This window comes from Pagrus major, chromosome 23, assembly GCF_040436345.1.
Source record: "Pagrus major chromosome 23, Pma_NU_1.0".
NCBI classification, from domain to species: Eukaryota; Metazoa; Chordata; class Actinopteri; order Spariformes; family Sparidae; genus Pagrus; species Pagrus major.
The window spans coordinates 20,632,230-20,651,321 of NC_133237.1; the positions used below are offsets into that span (position 1 = coordinate 20,632,230).

Sequence of the window (19,092 nt, forward strand, 5' to 3'; positions counted from 1 at the left end):
AATACAAAAGGGAACTCCAGTAGTAGGACATCTAATTATATACACATGTGTACTGGTTAGAATACAAAGACAGATCCAGTTCAGGCATCATGAAAGGGTCAAACTATTTGGGACAAAGTGCCACACACAGTTGGAAAAAGCAGAACAAGGGGTGAAGTACAGAGCACCACGAAGCACCACACCACATGTGCGACAAAAAATACCCAACATGCTTTTAACTGAAAGATGAAGAGAAAGGGGATCATAAAAAACAAGATTATGACTCAACAGCCATGCTAGCAGTGCTGTGAGGCCATGCTTTGCTGTAAATGCTAATACCAGCGTGCTGACATCTCAAAACGAGCCCACATGACAAGTACCAGCCTTTGAAGCCAGTTTTGCAGAGTAGCCAAAACGTGTATTTACACGTGATGCACGGGGACCCAAAGAGACTCTTGCCCCATTGGTTTACCACATTAGTCCACAATAAATCATTTTAAACCTTTTCAAGATAGGGAAGTTAGCCGTCTCGGCTAGCAGAAGTTTCTATTGGGACATCTGATTTTTTTTGGCTTCATGTGGCCTAGAGCAGCTTTTGTAAGAATGAACCGGGCTCCGCCTGACGCTGTATCCAATCCTCATTTTACATCCAGCTTTGGGTTCGCAACAACCCGAGCGAGCAAGCCAAAGCATCAGTGATTGAAGACCTCTGGATGATCAGAAAATTACATTTTGTTGCTCTACTAAGTGGATATAATGTTTATATTCCATGTTCACTATCTTAGTTTGGCATGTTAGAACGCTAAATGATTGAAAATTAGCATCTGGGAATTGTCTGTACCAAATTTTGTGCATCCAGTGGATGTTGAGATATTTCATGGAATAAAACTGACTTAAAACTTTGAAGTGCTCATGGCGCCAGAGGAAAAGCCAAAGTCATTCATCCTCTGAGCACCATGGATATCTCTACTGTTGGAATCCATCAAACAGTTGTCAAGATTAAGCAGTTAAAGCCAAAAATGTAAATATATTTCAGTCTGGACCAAAATGGTGGACTGACAGACTGACGCTGCCAAATTTAGAGCATGACGCAGAGAGGTTAGAGACATTTGGAAAGCTGCAAATTCTCTTACGTAACCCATGCAAAATACTCTCTGTGCTGTCTGTGTTGCTATTGTGTACGTCTATTATTTGACACTATCTGGCTGCGTGTGGTACTTTATGTAAAATATATTTAAAAAAATGTAATTCAGATATTTGACTATGAGGAAGATAAGTGCTTTACATAAACAAATATTCAATTACAGTCATAAATCCATTTTTGTTGTGCCAGTGGCACATGGATGGAAAAAACACTTAAAATTTCCACCAGCTGTCAAACAATTTTTGGTTATGTAACTGAACGTTTTGACCTATGCAGTGTAGAATGTAGCCTTTCCAGCCTCCCAGGAGGTTAACATTTTGAAATCCCAGTTCTTGATTTTCACTAACCCCCAGGGATGAATGTGTTATGACTGGAGGTGCTGACAGACTTGTCTTCAGGATGTGCGGCTGGTTAGCATGTGATGAAACTCCTGTTGAGTGCCCACAGCAAAAAACATCTCACAGCCCAGCAGATGTCAGACACCAGGTTTTGTAAAGTGCAATCACTATTTGTTTTATTAATGTTAACTGTTTTGCTTTTCGTTGCACGGACTCAAGAGAGATAAATGGACCACACAGAGTTCTGCGCCTCACTGGGTGTTTAAAAGCACTACCTGATAACCCTAGAAAACCATTAAGCACGACCTTAGTTCAAGCCACAAAGATTGTTGAGAGCAGGTTGTCACAGTAAACTTTTTGTCTGCTCGTTGTATTTGTTTGGATCTGCAGAAGTGCTTTCAGATTTTGTGGAGCTCTCACCGACAGCACAGATTGTCTCCACATCTGTCTTAAATCATCCCCTAATGGTCACCTTAAATATCAAAGTCACATCAACTGATGCTAAGAGTCCCTCTAAGAAACAACCACTTCATCAAGCACTTCATAACTGGGTATGTTTATGTGTGTCCATGTTTAGGGCGAGTGTAGCGTGAAAACAATACTACCCCCCACTGAGAAAACAACCCCACAATGAGGCTATAGGAGGGAAGAGAGGCATAAAGGACAAGGTTTGAAAAAAGGATGGAGGCCAGTTATGAACATTTCTGGCATTCCTCAGCAGGATTTTCTTCAGGGGAAGCGGTCGGTCCAGCCAAGAGCCACCGGAGCAGGACCCTGCAGGGAGCCCCGCTTTCTCAAAGCAGAGCTGAACTGGCTAAGTGCCGACCGCAAGAGGAAGAGCACATTAAAGCAAGCATTCAGGATATTGTCAGGGAGGGATATTGTTTAACCTGACACGAGTAAACAAGCACAAGAGTGTGCATGAGAAAGAAAGACAGAGAGAGAAAGAAAATTTACTACAGTGGAAAGCATTACTCTGTTCCTCTTCACAGGATGCTGGCATTTCCTGTTCAGAGCGGCTGCTGGATATTTATGGAAGACTGGCCCAAGAGAGGATTTTTATGCTCTTTATGATACTCTGTTTCTTGAAATAGACATGCTGAGAGGAAAAGCAGATGCTTCGCATGTGATTGGGTCCAAACATAGGTAATCTGTTTTGATATGAGATCTGCTTTTCTTCTGAGTACAACTGCAGGTAATCTATCAGCGTCAGGCAAAGAGAACCACTGAGCTGTATATATAAAATACAAAAATAATATCCAAAGAGTCATCTCATTGCAAGGGGTCGCGAGATGATTAACAAGAGAGAGAATAAGAGGGAAAGAAACCCCGAAACTGCCGTTACACGAGACACAAAGGTAATCAAATGAAACAATCTGAGCATGGAATTTTCATCTTTGGTTTAACGACTAGGCCGCCTTAGACATAACCTCTGATGAGAGGTTGCAAGTAGACATTGCGTCACTTTAAAGGGTCAATAAGCAAAGCAGTTAAAAACCACTTTCCTAGAGGGTACTCAGTTTTGTTGAAATTGTTAAATGCCAGTGAGTGCAATTGAATTACATACAGCAGCTGAATTCTGCAAGATCAGAGATCCCCTGATAATTTACATCCTTCACATTTTATTTTCATGAATTTGGCATCATGAAAAAGGGCGAATTGACTTTTGATTGAAGATATTCAGCTGGGAGTTTGCGGTGTCAATTTGTAAGTGAGAGGGAATGATACAACCATGCTAGCTGGTGGCTTTGAAAGGCACGAAGACAAAGCCGGGCTTTGAGCTAAATGCTAACATGCTGATGTTAAGCAGGTAGGCCTGTAATTATGTTATAGTTTGGATTAGCCTGTTAGCATTTTAACATTTACTTATTAGCACAAAACAAAAAGTACAGCAAAGCCTGTTGGGAATGTCAGTGATGTTGCAGGTATTTGGCCATAAACCTAATATTGGTTGATTGTGTTTATCTGCTGGTGGCACTAGAGCAATAGTCAGGGGATCACCTAAAATTGCCACTTGGCAATCGATCCATCAGTTGGTGAGATATTTCAGTCTCAAGCCAGCAGGTAACATAACTAGAAAATGATTTATTGGCACAGATTGTGTAGATGAAAAGCAAACCTGGATTGTGTTGAATTTCTGTGTGTGAATCTAGAATCAACTCTTAAATTAAATTAAGATGGAACATTTTTTTTTATCCCAAGAGAAATTAGAAAATGTTAAGTCAACTGCTTGGATTGTTAGATTTATTTTCCATTGTTGCTCTAGAAAACAATCACACACAAACGGAAGAGTTTGATACAAAATGCACATGTATTTTTCTTCATTACATTTTGCAATGCATGCCATCAACATTTATTCATTTTAACATAAACGTCCACAGGGACAAGTGCAAACCTGCCTGAAATTCTTGAGCAGAAAAAACAACACAGGAATAAGTAAAAGTTAATGTACAAAATAAGACATGATATAATGATGTTAACATTCATACACTATTAAAAAAAAACACAACAATCTTTTCAGATTAATCTTAATACTAACTCACAATATACATTTCAGTTCTTATTTTGACAAATTCTTCCCAGTTTCTCTGCTCCCGAGCATCCGAAGGCAAACATCACATATTTATACAAATCTTCAGTTGACCATCATTGTTCATCTATGACTTGAATTCTTGCTTTCAACTCCCGCCGTTCCCTCTTTCCAAGACTGATGTTCTCGCAAAATCTGATGAGCACGAAGTCAAGTGGCAACCTCGCAGTTAAGTACAAATAAAAACTTGTGCAACTTGTGCAATAGCAAACAAAACAAACAAAAAAAAAATGGACAAAGAAAAATAATATTAACACAGAAGTGAGGTTGAAAAATTGGCACTTTGTGAAAAAAAAAAAAAAGGTAACATGACCAAAACAGTGGGTGGTGAAAAATGGTTATATCTACAGTACATTGTGAGACAGCTGACTGTGCTTGATGAGCCTTTGGTTTCTTATGATAACATGGAAGTCCAATAACAACATAAAAAGTGCTCAAGATTGTCCTAAGAATGCTACTATTTCCATTTTAAACTCAGGCATTGATGTGGCTTTGTATATTTAAGGGGGTGAAGTGGTATAACAAACACACATAAATAAACACACACAACAGTGGAACAGTTAACGTCTGGCTTCAGCGTATGTGCTGTCCTTTTGCTTTAACTCTTCTGTTAAGAACAACCATCTGTCAAAACCCTTAACTTCTTTCAACAAAACTCATCACAGAAGGTATGTCTGGGTCAGCTGAAGCATAACTTGTTTTGATGAGAGCACTCAGTGAGTGAAGTCATTTCCCAAGGAAGCGGCAGGCTGCCTCTTTTCTGAAACCCAGTTCAAAAGGCTAATTGGGTAAAAAGAGAAACCAGTGTGCGTGCAGGGGTGAATTAGCCACAGTGTTGAGCTAACCCCAGTTCAGTTCTGTCACTTTTAAGGCAGCAGTGCAGTCCTGCGACAAAGTCCTTGTGTATCTTCTCCCACTTCTTTCTCCTCTCGCATTCCTTCCGTGCAATCATAAATCAGCACGGAGTGGCGTGTATTATTCAAATGCACACACACGCACACACACACAGAGGTATCAAACTACACATAGCCCAGCTCACAGACATCACAGCAGTAGAAGCAGCCAGCAGCAGGCATACAGCATCCATATAGCATGGCCCTGAGTCAGATCAAGACCAACAAGCTGCAGGCTCACTGGCTTTCAGCGTCTGCTCCGTGGAGGTTTGAATTTGATCAATCTCTCTCCATCTGTGAGACATCGTTCAGCAGATCAGCTCCTGCTGTATCTCAGGCCGTGTGGGAAAGGGCGGCTCGCTGAAGGAGAAGGCGTCACGACCCGTCTTCAACTCACCCTGGCCCGGGCACATGAGGTATGACCCGATCAAGTCCAGCTCAGGTGAGGGAGCTGGGCTCTCGGGCTCCGACTCCGACTGGCTCGTCTCCGGCTCATCCAAAGAGGACGCCGACCCAGCATGGAGGTGCGGGTGGGAGTGGGGATGAGGGAGCGAGTTCAGCCAGGGGTGGTTGAGGCTTTCTTCAGCCGTGGCTCTCTTCCTGTACACACAAACACAATAACATTGAGGATGAGTGGAAATTCCCGAAGAGTTTACATAACCGATGGATTGCCTGGATCTTCCGATTTACTCAATCTGTTCTCTCGGAGACGTCGGCCATATTTCTTTTCAACATTTGGTACGGAAAACCACAGAAAAGCACTTTCTTGCTCTCAATTCTTTCCCCTACATCTTTCAGCGATTACTCAGACACTGAGGAATCTTCCACTTTTTCCAACCCTACCAGTTAATCTGCTGCAATTAAACGATACTGACTGGAGATTATGGCTCTGACACATTAAGTATTGGAGGTTTGAAGCAGAATTAGGGTTAGAGTTAAGTGGTGGTGGTTTCATAGCTTCCCTTAAAAATCCCCCTTGTTTAGCTTTTCTTTTCTTTTTTTTACGTGGTGACACTGTTTGGTGTCAAAACTGGCCTAAAAGATTTCTTTTTAAAACCCGGTGAGTTAACAACCACCAGCTGCAACAGAGGAAATAACTTCTCGCTTACGTGACGTCAATCTTGTGACCACATACACTCATTCAGACGTGTGCGGATGTACTTCCGTGCTGGTGTGAACCTGACTCACATCCTTCGCGTGCAATTCAGCTCAAAGTGATGCTGATGCAAATCTTTTAGTTTTAGCTGGAATGAGAGCATCTGATCAGATCTAAGTCTTTACTGTAAAGAGCCTCACCTGGGGTTTTTAACCAACATGGACTTGATGAAGTCAACAGCCAGGGAGGAGATCCCCTCGAATGTGTCCTGCGAGTAGTCGATGTTGACTTGGGAGATGTTGAGGAATGTCTCCTGCTTGTCGTCACCCAGGAAGGGAGACTCGCCCGTCAGCATGACGTAGGTCAGGACCCCGATACTCCTGTTAGAGAAAGAGGAACAAAGAGCAAGAGGTTATGAGGAAATCTGTCTTCTCTGATGGTTACAGAATCTGTGTTGCGACACACTTGGCTGACTTCCACTGTATCGCTGTAGTCATTAATTAACTGCAAGAAGCAAGAATGATCTTGTGGTCAAAGGTCTAGACTGTCTTTTGCACATTAGGGAGGTGATGTCTCTGTCTTGAATATGTCTTTGTTCCCAGGAGAAAGGCACAGACTAATTGAGTTCTGCATAGCACCCACTAACATGAGTGGAAATAGACTCATTAACCACGGCACTTACCACATGTCTGTCGCAGTGCTAATGGGTTCATAGCTCAGGATCTCGGGTGCTGCAACATAAAAAAACATGGCCCCAATTAGTCATGATAAATGGCACTCCGACTGAGAAGACACAGGTGATTCTGGGTATTCTGGTGCTGAGAGCAGGACTCACCCACATACTCTGGGGTGCCCAGGATCTCCCTGACTTCTGTGATGTTGTCCATACGTCTGGACAAGCCAAAGTCCACAATACGAATATCCCCCAGAGGTTTGGCACTCGTCAGCAAGATGTTCTGGGGCTGGAAAGTACAGACGCTCAGATTAGACATAGGTTCGTTACATAATGACTATTCAAGACGACTGAGGTCATTAATTACATGTCAGTGTGAATGAGTCAAAGCATTTGTGGTAAACGGTCTGAAGAGGATTTAGGGTCTGGTTCATCAGTCAGCATCTAGCTGCTCCTCTGACATCATCCTCTAAGCCTATCAGTTAACACTGTAAACAGGTAGGATGTCTCTGCCAACCACTTTGATGGGTCGAAGGTTTGTGTGTGCCAATACTGTAGCGTACGTCCAACTGTGCTTAATCCTGGGGAAAACTGGCCTGATGCCAGAGTTGGTTTGAAACTCTAAAGATAAACACATGAGGAGAAGGGTCAGGCCTGGGCCAGTACAGTCAAACCTCAGGAGTGGCTGAAGGGTGCATGAGAGTCACCTCTTGGAAACCCTTAACCTCACACTATGTTATTATATACCAAAATATTTTAAAGCATCAGTCTGATGTATTTCAACTGATCATTTAATCTACAACACATGTCGGGTTTTTTTAGCCGCTTATTCACTTTTTAAAGAATCATAAACGTGTGTAATTAGAAACCAGATACTTGGTTAATAGAAAGAAAATCCCAGTGATGACTGTCGTGTTACCTCAGGGCCCCGTTAAGAAAATATGATAGTTCAGTAGGGTTCCTTTATCGACTGAATCCTTGTGGGAACAGGGTCGTGACACACTGAATGAGTTGCGGTTGCATAACAGAAATCATACCTCCCCTCAGTCTACCACTCGAGGGAGTAGCCTGTCCTATATTGTCATATCATGTTTCACTTACTTTCAGATCCAGGTGCACCACATTGTTCCGATGCAGGAAGGCCACTCCAGTCAGGATCTGCTTGGCCAGCCGGATCACATCTTTCTCTGTGAAGGCCTCGTCGTTATCGGCAACACATTGGTTGAAGATTTCGCCACCGGCGGCACTGGAAGTAAAGCACAGGAAGGAAAACTGAGAAAACAAAACAAGGATAAGATGAGAAGAAAGAACTGTACATGGATAGCCACCCAGTGGAGTTTAGTTTGGCATACTTTCAATTATGATTATTCATTTTAACTTGTCATAATAAATTGCTCCCTAAACTGTATAAACACGCCCTTCCTCTCAGTTTGAATCACTTAAGTTGACAATAGCAAATTCCAACCCATCCCATTAACACAATTTCAGTGAATGAACCCAAAGTCATTTCCACTTGAGATTATGTAACGCTCTGTCTCCTTGCTGGTGTACTTTGGTTGGAAGCACAAAGTCCATCCACATGTACACACTGCATGCGAGTCCAGCATGAATCAATATGATATTAGGTACTCAGACTGTGCTTGTACTCCCATTTCCCAGGAATATTAAAGCAGATAAGAAGGGTCATATCAGCTTACAGCAGGTTCTGATAAGGCGTTTTACAGCCTGATATATAGCAGGCTAACCTAATAAATTAAAATGGGGCAAACAGAAGCAAGCGTAGGACAACTTAAAGCCTAAAGGTTTTCTTTAAGTAGAAAGGAACGGATCTCTAAAAAAAGTAGTCAGAGAAGGTGGCAAGTTTGCACTCTATGAGCCTCAGCCTGCATGGTTTTTTATGCTCGTTCACTCAAAACAACTCAGGTGTGAGTACTTATCCCTCTGTGGAATTTATTAATTAGACAACTCAATGGTGACTTCTCATATTGCTGTTGAAGGAATAAGTCAGATTCCTGTCTGGTCTTGCTGCGCTTGTGTAACAAAGTTAACTGAAGTGGAGACATGGTGGATTTACGTTGGATGCTCCATCAGTCAGATCGATGCCTGAAGCTGACAGTTCACCCAAAAAACTAGAGCCATGTGTGGGGGATTTAGATGGCACACATGCTTTTCATCATCAGAGGAAAACTTTAGGACAGGGCCCTGGGCACGATTGTTACATAACCAGCACTGCCCAATCCCCTGTTAGCTTCCTAACCCTGCATTCTTTACTGTCCTCAGCTGTGAAAATAGCACCCATGTTTTTCGGGATTTAAGGGATATCCGTCATTGGTCCGTATAATCTTTTCTTTTTTCCCTCCCAGCACAAAATACTTGACCTGCCACCTACCCTGCTTGTTGCAAACATGCTCAATCCCACTTAACAACCCCCCCAAGAGTTTGGACAGCAGTGGAGGCAGACAATGAAACTCAGCACTCAATCTGTTTACACTGATGTGCACATTTATACCAAATGCAAGCAAGTCTGGTGTTAGTGTTTTCATTTGGGAGAGGAAATGAAAGACATATGAGTGTGGTTTGATGGATGCTTTTTTTTTTTTAAACTGCAACTGAGAAAAACCAACATACCTCCCTCTCACAATGAACTTGAATCCATCAATTGAACACAGATTTGACCGATTACCGTACCTGACTGAACAATTAAGGGGCTTGACATGGGAAAGTATTTCAATAGCTTCATTAAGCTGTCGGCAGAAGGCCTGAGAGGATTTAAAATCTCGATAAAGACCATCTTGTTTAAATTCAACAGACGGCACACATTCTGGCCAAGCACTTAGGAATGATCTGATAGTTTCCTGAAGTCTAAATATTGTCTCTGCGCTTTCCATCCTTCCAAGAGAGTTAATGTACATGAGTGTGTAGGAGACATCCTCCCCTGCACAGAGCTGCACGAAAGTACCCACTGCAGCCAACACCAGTGAGGGCAAGGAGAAGCTAAACAACCCATTGAAGACAAGAGCCAAGAACATATGAAACTCTGTCTCTGAATAAGAGGATATCAAGTGGGAAAGAGGCACAAATATTTATCCATTTCAAAGCGCTAAACCAATTTAACCTCCATTTAGTTCTGCCGGAGAAGCTATTAGGTCAAAGCCCTTCTTGGCTGACCACAAAGCTGGGTGCTTATTGACGTCAACTTAAGAGCACCGTGTCACCACAAGTGTGACCCGGCTGTTGGCTGAACTCTCTGGACAGCACCTTTACTTCAGTAAAGTCCAATTAAAGCACACTTGTATATATGTCAAAAGCAGGAAATGAAAGAGTATACTTCCTGGAGGATTTATCACTATGACTGTTTGAGCTACTGTGCACCAAAAAGGTTCAGAGCTCTGAGGTGATGCGCGCTCATTTTTCATCATGTCTTAAACTAGTCATTATGCTAGGGGGTTCTGTGGTACTGACGCACGCTGGAGATACACTTTCAAAGATGATTAGAATTCAACTTCTCGCTTCCATTTCTCTGACATTACCAAGGATGTGGTTGTGGCTACCAGAAGAGTGTGTATGTGCACAGCACTTTATACCAGCACGGGGGTGTGCTAGTTTTGGGAGCCTTGCTTGCTGCTTACATTTAAACCCACAGGAAATGGAAAATGGTTTGCAATTCTTGAAACTCATGCTGAGGTCAGACAGTTTGAAGATGCAGCTTTTGGGTCTCTCACTGTGAGTGCTCCTGCAGCTTTTAGGACAAAAGCAAAGTGCAATAAATAATAACAAAAGTACGGTTTGACATTTAAAAACCAAACCCTATAATTACTTAAATGTTGTGCACATGCAGGTTGCTTGATTTTACACTCAAAGACTTGCCAGCACAGTGCAATTTGGCAGCCGGAGAGGAACTGTGAACCAGTGTGGACTGACCTCCTGCTATGTTTTCTCTGCAGGCATGCAGGGGTGAACAGTGGTGCTACTTCCCCTTTCACACTTCAGTCAGAGGTCAAACACAGCCCCCCCCCCTCCAGAGAGGCCTTTGTTCTGCAGAGGCATTCCATGTCTGGGATGGGTGATGACTACCGAGGACTGGGCAGGAGAGGGCTTCCTGCCTGAACAGCGAGCAGTTCAGGAACAGGGTCAGGGGAACGTGGTTCCAGCCTAACAGCCCAGTGTTATCTCTCTGTAATGAGGTGAGCATAGGTAATTTAGATGCTACATGTCCTTTCCAAATCCTAATTAGAGGCCGTCATTAGGGCAGCCCAAGAACACTGGATATGCATCATGTCATTTAACACCCAACCACAACAGACCAGAGCCAGACAGACGGGATGACTTTGCTGGGTCACTGAACCAGCAGCTGCTGGCCAGTTCACCTGCATGTTGACAGGCAACACATCGTCTAGAGTACTGAGCAAGATGTTCTCACAGTAGTCTCTAACCAACTTATTTGATGGCCCATATTGTTATTTTCACACAGTGAGAATGGTGCAGGTTTGCCACATTGGTCTTTAAAGTGACAGTTCCTGACAGTCATTCAGCATAACAAGAAGCTGATGTGTTGCGGCTGCGACGAGACGAGAAACTAACCACAGAGAGAGAGAATTTCCATATAAGGCTGAGCTCATGCGACAATAGTGGAAGGCTACACATTTCACACGTGTGGGTTTTTTTTAAGAAAGACTTGCAGGCAAGCTGCATACAAAGAACTGACACTTCATGTGAAAACACCAAAGCAGTGATGTTCCCGTCATGCAAAACTGCAAACACAAGATGTAGCATGATGTGTATGTGTGACTTGATGAGGTTTTCCCAACTCAAAAGTTGCTTATTAGGTAGAAATGAATAAATATGTTAGGGTGTTCCCTAGAAGCCAGTCTGGTCCTCAAATCCCTCAAACATTCTTTTTGAGCAAAACTCTACTCGTGGAAAGTTTTTAGTGAGAGATGATTAAAGGGTTTTCATCTCCCTAATGATTGAGGGCCTAATCATTTTATCCCAGTTTTCCTGGCACGGCTCATACACTGTCAAGTGAGGAAAGTTTAAAGGCCATTTAAATTACCACCATCACCGTCTTCTCATAGAAGTGGTGGTGAAAGGTTGTGTGCATGACACGTGACAGACTCTGTTCAAAACTGACGCTAAATCTTTGTTTCTCAGTGAACTTTTAAAAACCCCTTTGTGCTGTTTTTGTAACATCTACAGTATTGTCTTACCACTCCAGAATGAGGATGATTTCGCTGGTGGTTTCGTAGACCTCATGCAGAGCCACCACGTAGGGGTTTGCCTTGGCCAACTCCAACACGGCGATCTCGTTTAAGATGTCCATGCGGCAGTCTGCGCCCTTCCGTCGCTTTCGCAGGAACTTGGCAGCATACTGCTTCCCTGTTGCCTTCTCAATGCACTTCTTTACAACCGCAAACTTTCCCCTGGGAAACAAAGAGGGGGGAGAGAGATTAGTGAGGAGACAGAATAATCACAACCACATTACTGGCTTTTCAAATATATTTGGTCAGAGACGGTTCTGTTCTGTATCCAAGTAGCCAACTGGACCACTGTTTTAAATTTAGGTCATTTAAGCTGCAGTAAATGAAAGGCTAAAATTACTGGACACACAGTAATCGTTACAGTTAAACTGCCATGAGGTGAAACCTAGATTACAGTGCAACGTTTAGAAAAACCCGCCAACCAGCCACGAGTGCAAAAGTGTGGGCGAGGTTAAAGAACGGTTCAGAGATAAGAAGTTCAAGTGGCATCATTTGAAAATACAGCCTACTGCCACTGACCACTGATATGATTAGCTAAGGAGGCGTCACTAGACATTCAGTGAAAATTTCCCCCTTTCTCCACCTCTTCCTCTAGGCCTGCAGGAGAGACTCACAAGAGGGAGATAAGGCTGACAGTTTTGGCAAGAGCTGCTGAATAGTGGGCAGGGACCTGATAATGCTAAAGCCACTTTTTGGGTCAAGAAAAAACAAAGAGATGCGACAGCTGGGTTGCTGGATGTCTCTGGTAACACATGAGATTAAAAACAAGATCTGCTTTTACAACCTCATCACTTCCATTCATGTTTCTGCATATACATTGATGGATTCATAGGAGGCGTTAAGGGTCAGCCGTGGGTGTGGGCAGGATGTCCGATGTGTGCAGAATTGCCTCTCTGTGTCAAGGCGACCACAATCACCAGCCGTCCCTCCCAGGCTGATAATGAGGCCTTGTTCGCTTCTCTTTCTTCACAGCTGACAGCAGCGGGGACAAATGGAATTGTGTTGACACCTCTGCCCAGACCATCGGCCAGAGATTGCGTCTCCTTTTGACAATCGTACAAAAGCTGACCAGTCTGCTAACAAGGCAGCCCCGAGACCTGGACCACCCACCTGACTGAGGCTGGGGAGGCCAGGCAGGGGGTCACTGCTGTTACAGTCAGGTTGGAGCCTAGACAGCATGCGAGAAAGGACACTGTAACCTCAACATCCATGTCCGACTAAAATCTCAATGATTTAATGAGCTACACAATACAGATACGCAGCAGAAGGCTTAGGAAAAGTGACCGCAAGATGTGAATAGATGTGAACTGGGCAGAATCTAAATGAAGTGGCCAAGTCAGAAAGGTCCAGTCAGCATGGTGCCAGTCAGTTTCCCACACAGCGTTACTCCAAGCCCACTGTGCTGCGGACCAAAAACAGCAACTGTTCTGGCCAAAGCAAGGTTCTGTTTTGGCTACCACCCCGGCTGCTGTGAGGCCTGTTTCTTCTCTTTCGCCGTTTCCCAGTCTCGCAGAATGGTGACGACTCATTGTTCAGAGTGAAAAGGCAAAACCCGTCAGAGCCTTTTCATCCTTAATTAGCCAAGTTCAGAGCAGCTCACTGTGGGCTGGGAACTACATATGGAAAGAAAAGGAATGAGCGGTGGCCACGGAAAGGAGCAACAGGAGGTCTTTTCAAAGGCTGTCAACAGGTCAGAGGTTACTAAACACGGCCATCTTCCAGCCGGCTACGTTCACACTCTGCCATGTTACTAGGCAGATGCACAGAACCTCCTGGTTATTTATAACATAATTCCTTGATGTGATATTTAACACATTAAGTTGGTTTCTGTTTGTGCTTTGTGCTCTGTTACAGTAGAAACTCTGAGCAATGCTAATGAGTGCTTTCTCAAAGATTCTGCCAAGATCCACAAACACAATTATGCAGATCAAAAGGCTGATTTGCAGGGCTCTCCCCAGTTGAAACTACGTTGTCTAAACTGTCTGAATCTAGTCTGTCATCAATCATGAAATGTTACTGTGACGCACAGAACTTCTCCAACACTGAAGATGGTGCTAATTTGATTGAGAAATTGGTTTCCTGTGGAGTCTGCGTTTTGTCTCCCTCAGCGGGGCACTGACTCATGACTGAAGCGCGATGAGAAATGACAGCTCTCACAGCTCTCATTTGCCTGTTTCACAGACAGACTGACACACACCATGAGTTCCTCTTTCTGCTTTCGAGTTTGGCCACAACACATTTTTTTTTGCACAGGTCCGCAGGGGACCATAACTCACAATGCAAAGCTTGGTGATGAGAAGGTTTTGAAAATAAGGCTAATGAGCCTTATTGTTCCTTCAAACTTCAAAAGAGTTGAAGGAAGCATTTGGTGGAAGAATTTCCTGTCAACATCCCACCTAATGTACGAACTATACAGCTGATCTGTTGGCATGCAGCAGTACGTACATTCCTGCACTTAATGGGATTATGAGACCTGATCTCAGGATGTTGTTTGGCTGGACTCATGGGAAGAGAAGGGAAGGAGGATGTAGACTAAAGGTATGAGTACATGAGGAGAGAGAGGGGGCATTTAGAGGCTTCATACTGTACGTTGCCTCAAGTCAACCCCCCATGGGTCGTGGCTGCTGTCCCAGGATGTCCCAGGGTGTCTGACAAGGAAAGCTGGCTGCTCCCTGCAGACACTCTGCAGAGGAACAAGCTTGCAGTGAAAATCTGAGTTATAGAGACAGATGCAGAATCAAACAGCTGTCGGGTTAAGTGAAACCAAAGAATGTGTTAATTCAAATGGCTTTTGAGGAAAGTCATTATTGTCTGGTCTATTGGGGAATCCCCGCACAAACACCACTGGAATGTGCACTTCTGTATCTGGGATACAGAACCCACAGAATGCGTTTTGCTGAAGAGAAGCAGAGAAAAGTGTCTGATGGTAGATGCCATATTTCATGCTACATCTCCTGGAAAACAGGTACAGGAATGGAGAGCAGGTCGCAGGTCTATACACACAAATGATCACCAAAAGCCGTGGGAGTTACTTTGTTTCATTATATACTGTTCTCTCATAAGCCTTGCCGCATATCTCGTCACTTTACCTCACACTTGTAATACTGTGACTCTTGCAAATTTGATTGCAAACTAATGAAGAAGTTGACATTTTCACTACTACACACAGTAAGCTCTATTAGACCACACTTGTGAGCTTCAACAGCAACAGTAGCACAGGTTGTACAACGCTTTCACCCCTTAGATGGCAGACACAAAGTATAACAGTGTGTGTGTGTGTGTACAAGTCCACACACAGAGACAAACTTTCTGTCTCCAGTAACTTCACATAACTCAACTTTTCACCTAATTCTTAAACGGATAAAGCTGAAAAACTTTACAGAAAAATTCATCCAAGACGCACAAAAGCTCATTACCATTGCGCGTGCCAAAGCGCGTCTCCATCTGCGCTTTCCCCCCCGGGGCAAGGAATGCAGGATTGGAAATGCTCAATTAACACGCTCCTCATTAGCACGTGCAGAGAACAAATCTAATATGATTACCAGATTTACAAGATTATCTAGATATTGTTGTAAATTCCATCCCGAAAGCGCACGGATTAGTTCTTCATCAATGAGCGCTGGAAAGCAGAGTCATGCAGCAAACAAACTCACCTGCCCAGCTCTCTGCCGACCAGGTCGTAATTGGCTGTGAACGGGTCAGCTCTTATCCTCGTGTGGATTTTCGTCACCATTCCGTTTTTGTTCATCGTTGCTGGATTTGGCATTGATGTCGCGCTAGAAGTTAAATCAATCTTCTTCAACTAAAAAAGCACACAGCAGAGACGATTTTTTTTTCCTGATCCGCTCAAGTAAAAACTCGCATGATAAAAGCCAACAGCTGTTGTGTCAAACTACCGGGAGGTAATCCAGTCAGCGCGTCCCGAACAAGAGGATGCTGCCCTGCGGGAGCGTGCGGCACAGTCGGTGTGGTAAATTAGTTTGAGTGCTACTACACATTCCTGACAATAAACTCCTCGTCAGTGCCGGCCCCTCCGCGCTGACGCTCAGCTCTGGGAGCCAATGCGTGTGCTGAAGAGGACGGACCCGAGGTGCAGCCAGCTGGCAAGTGGTGCGTTCAAGTGACAGGAGCTTATGGGTGCAGGTACACAAACATAAACATATACTTTCATCATTAGTTTCAGTTGAAGAGTTCCCATGATGACTTCTTAAAATAACAAACCTGTGATCATAATTACATGAGCAGCCTGCCATCCTAACACATCAACATACAGATGGTCAAACTGCTTTAGGACCCGTCCTTCAATCCCAAAGCACCAGTTTTTGACAAGTTGGGAATGAGACTCAAAAATCAATTTCTCTTACAAATAGCACCTTTAAATTGATGAAACATCCAGTTTAAAAAGGCAGACAAAGAGTTAAAAATGACTAATTAATTAGACACTTAAACCTCATCATTGACTGCACTCGATTTAATCAAGTTGAGGTAATCAAGTTGATTAACCCTTTCCCTCCTTACTAATAACATTGAACCCACCGTCCCTGCAGTTTACTCCAAAAGAAACACACTGTGTTCATATTCAGATAAAAACACATGCACACACATGTGCTAACAAATATTTCAGGCATGTTCCAAGTTATTTGTTGGAATGTGTTTACGTTCATGGTGAGTACTGCCAGTTCTGGGCTTGACTGTGCTACAGGTGAGAATTTTTCTCACACAACGCCCAGTCATGAATATGAAGCGGCCCCTGGGGTATGAGAGCATCCTGCAGAGCTTTTCTTATCTGTGAGAGCGTTGTTTGTCAACCCATTGAACCTGAGAGTCATTAAAGAAGAATTCAAAGCATCCCATTGGTCGACTCATCAGCGTGCCTGCCGCAGCCAACGACTCTTAACCTGGAATGGAAAGTCCAGCGATGATCACACACACAGGTGATCCAGGTTTGATATTAAAACCATAAATAGAAAACTCAAGATGCAAATCAGCCTGTTGCCAGAACAGAAGCCAATTAGGAAAAATGATAGGTATTTATGGCCTGTGGGGAATGCAAATGTGACGATGAGCTGGGCTCCACGGGAAATGTGTCACCTAAGCTCCAGGGGCTTGCTGTAGCTTAAACTGTGAAACTTTGAAGCTGTTAGAAAGATGAAGGCCTGGACTGACCCCGAGCAAACAAAACAGTGCGCACGCACACAGGAAGCCTCCCTTAGCTGAAAGTCAGACCCAGACAATGAAGGAACTTGTGGTGGTTGCCTACCACAAAGGAGACCGCATGAGACAGATGTTTACCTTTCTCAAAAACATTGTTGTGCCCTGCAGCAGTAGGTAAAGAAACCAGACTTCTGTTGTATATCAGTTATTGCCATCTAGGGCTACATTTAACAATTATTTTAATTGCTGATTATGTTTTTAGGTTAATCATTTTATCAATAAGAGATATATAAGACATATTAAGATAACACCTATCTCAATTTATAAATTATGAAAAAATCTTAATCAATGTTTAATTTATTGTTTTAGCACTCTTGCCATCATTATCTTCCTGAAGAAAGTACAAAGTGTTTGCACTGCCTTGAGAAAAGGGAAGGGAAGCAGAGAATGAAAAGGGAGACACGACAGGATGACAGGTCCCTCTGTGCTGGCTTTATAGCCCATGTCTGAGCACATTGCTAGTGGTTGGTCACATGCCCTACATAGTTGTTATCTAGCACACAGAGCAGGATCTGTCCAATCTTACCATACCAAAGCTAATTTTGTTGCCATAAACAGTAACTGATGTAAAAGAGACCTATTGAGAGTGGACATTCCTCAGGCCATACCGAGTCATTAGTGTCCAGCAACGACGTTACATAACCTGTTACGCCTTCTCAAATTATTACCTTAAGTCTAAGTTAGCCCATTCTGAAGCCTTGACCCTCTTTTCTCTGCCAGCCTTCCCATTAAAGCCGGGGGTCAGAGTTCAGGAGAGCCACGTTAGTGAGGGAGCTCTACCCGTCCCCAGAGACCTAATGAAAACACATACCAGCGATTTAGCCTGCCAGCCTGCAGTTTAGCTAACATAAATATGAGAAGTTCAGCCGTGACCTGGGGAACGCAAACACTCTCCGAGCCACTGGAACAAATAGGCCTTGTCGTTACTGGGTCAGAAAACACAGCTCTTATTTTTCACAAGGCCTTGACTGTCGACTGACGTCTGGGTCCTAAAAAACTGTCCAAGATATGAATCTGATTGATGTGAAAGAGGGAGTTTGAGGACTGTAGCTATCGTTCTTTTTGCACAGAGACTCCGCAACACTGACGCAATGAAGGCTTTGTTATGTCACACCAAACCAAACAACATAATGCTGCCCCAGTGTGTAATTTTTGGTATGAGGATGTGATGGATTTTAGATTGCATGCAGGCGTTCCAGGGGCAGCAGAGGTGTGACAGGTGTGGCGCATTACACAACAGTGTCAGTGTCCAGTGAAGTGGTTTTCAAACTATTTTGGCACACCACAGGGCAAGCCAAAACCTCAGGGCACACCTGTAACCGTTTCCCTGCAAAATAACTTCTGTAACAGGTGTTATCAAATCACTCTGTGCATGACGTAGAGTGTGAGGTTTTTTTATTGTGTGAAGTTTCTCCTACATTGCCTTATCAGATAGTTTCAACAAGCGGAGGCGTTGCCTCTGGTTCAGATCTTGCGCTTTTTTAAAGTAGGCCAAGTTTCTCTCAAGGTGGAATAGCCTTACACTATGTTAACATTAGCTCTTCTCCGGACAGGATGTTGTGTTGACATCCCCGGTCTAGCTGATACCATAAAACAGGTAGCTTTTCTTTTTAAATAATTTCTACTTTTGTTTTTTTTATTTATTTTTTTTATTTTATTTTGTAGGTGGTGCGCTGGTGTTTAGTTGTGGTTTGCTTTGCACAAGGGAGCGAACGATTTTCCCCGTTATCTTCCTCCCCACTGGCTGTCAATCAGGGCCTTTGATGTGTCACACTCTAATAATTCCCACCATCTGACAACTATGTTTACGGCGAATTACCGATAAAGGTTCCCCGAAAGGAAATGCTGCGCTTTTGCTAGCCATGCACATTCTGCTAATGCATCATATCAAAACTGGCAAACAATTT

The 19,092-nt window shown here is 43.5% G+C and overlaps 1 protein-coding gene across 1 annotated transcript; it reads right to left on the reverse strand.

Moving 5' to 3' along the window:
* Positions 1-3,753: 3,753 nt before the first annotated feature.
* stk17al (serine/threonine kinase 17a like) lies at positions 3,754-16,104 on the reverse strand. Its single transcript, XM_073494870.1, has 7 exons — positions 15,625-16,104; positions 11,921-12,133; positions 7,815-7,959; positions 6,876-7,002; positions 6,723-6,771; positions 6,241-6,420; positions 3,754-5,544 (listed from the first exon to the last, which is right to left on the reverse strand). Exons 1-7 carry the CDS (start codon positions 15,735-15,737, stop codon positions 5,253-5,255), a joined length of 1,119 nt encoding a protein of 372 aa, XP_073350971.1. The 5' UTR covers positions 15,738-16,104; the 3' UTR covers positions 3,754-5,252.
* Between the last annotated feature and the right edge of the window lie 2,988 nt (positions 16,105-19,092).

Excerpts from the sequence above, each read along its gene's own strand:
- stk17al (XM_073494870.1), bottom strand. The coding sequence starts at position 15,737 with ATGCCAAATCCAGCAACGATGAACAAAAACGGAATGGTGACGAAAATC. Across the intron at positions 12,134-15,624 it reads GTCGGCAGAGAGCTGGGCAG|GGGAAAGTTTGCGGTTGTAA; the intron begins GTGAGTTTGTTT and ends TTTGTTTCCCAG. Across the intron at positions 6,421-6,722 it reads AGCACTGCGACAGACATGTG|GAGTATCGGGGTCCTGACCT; the intron begins GTAAGTGCCGTG and ends TTTCTCTAACAG.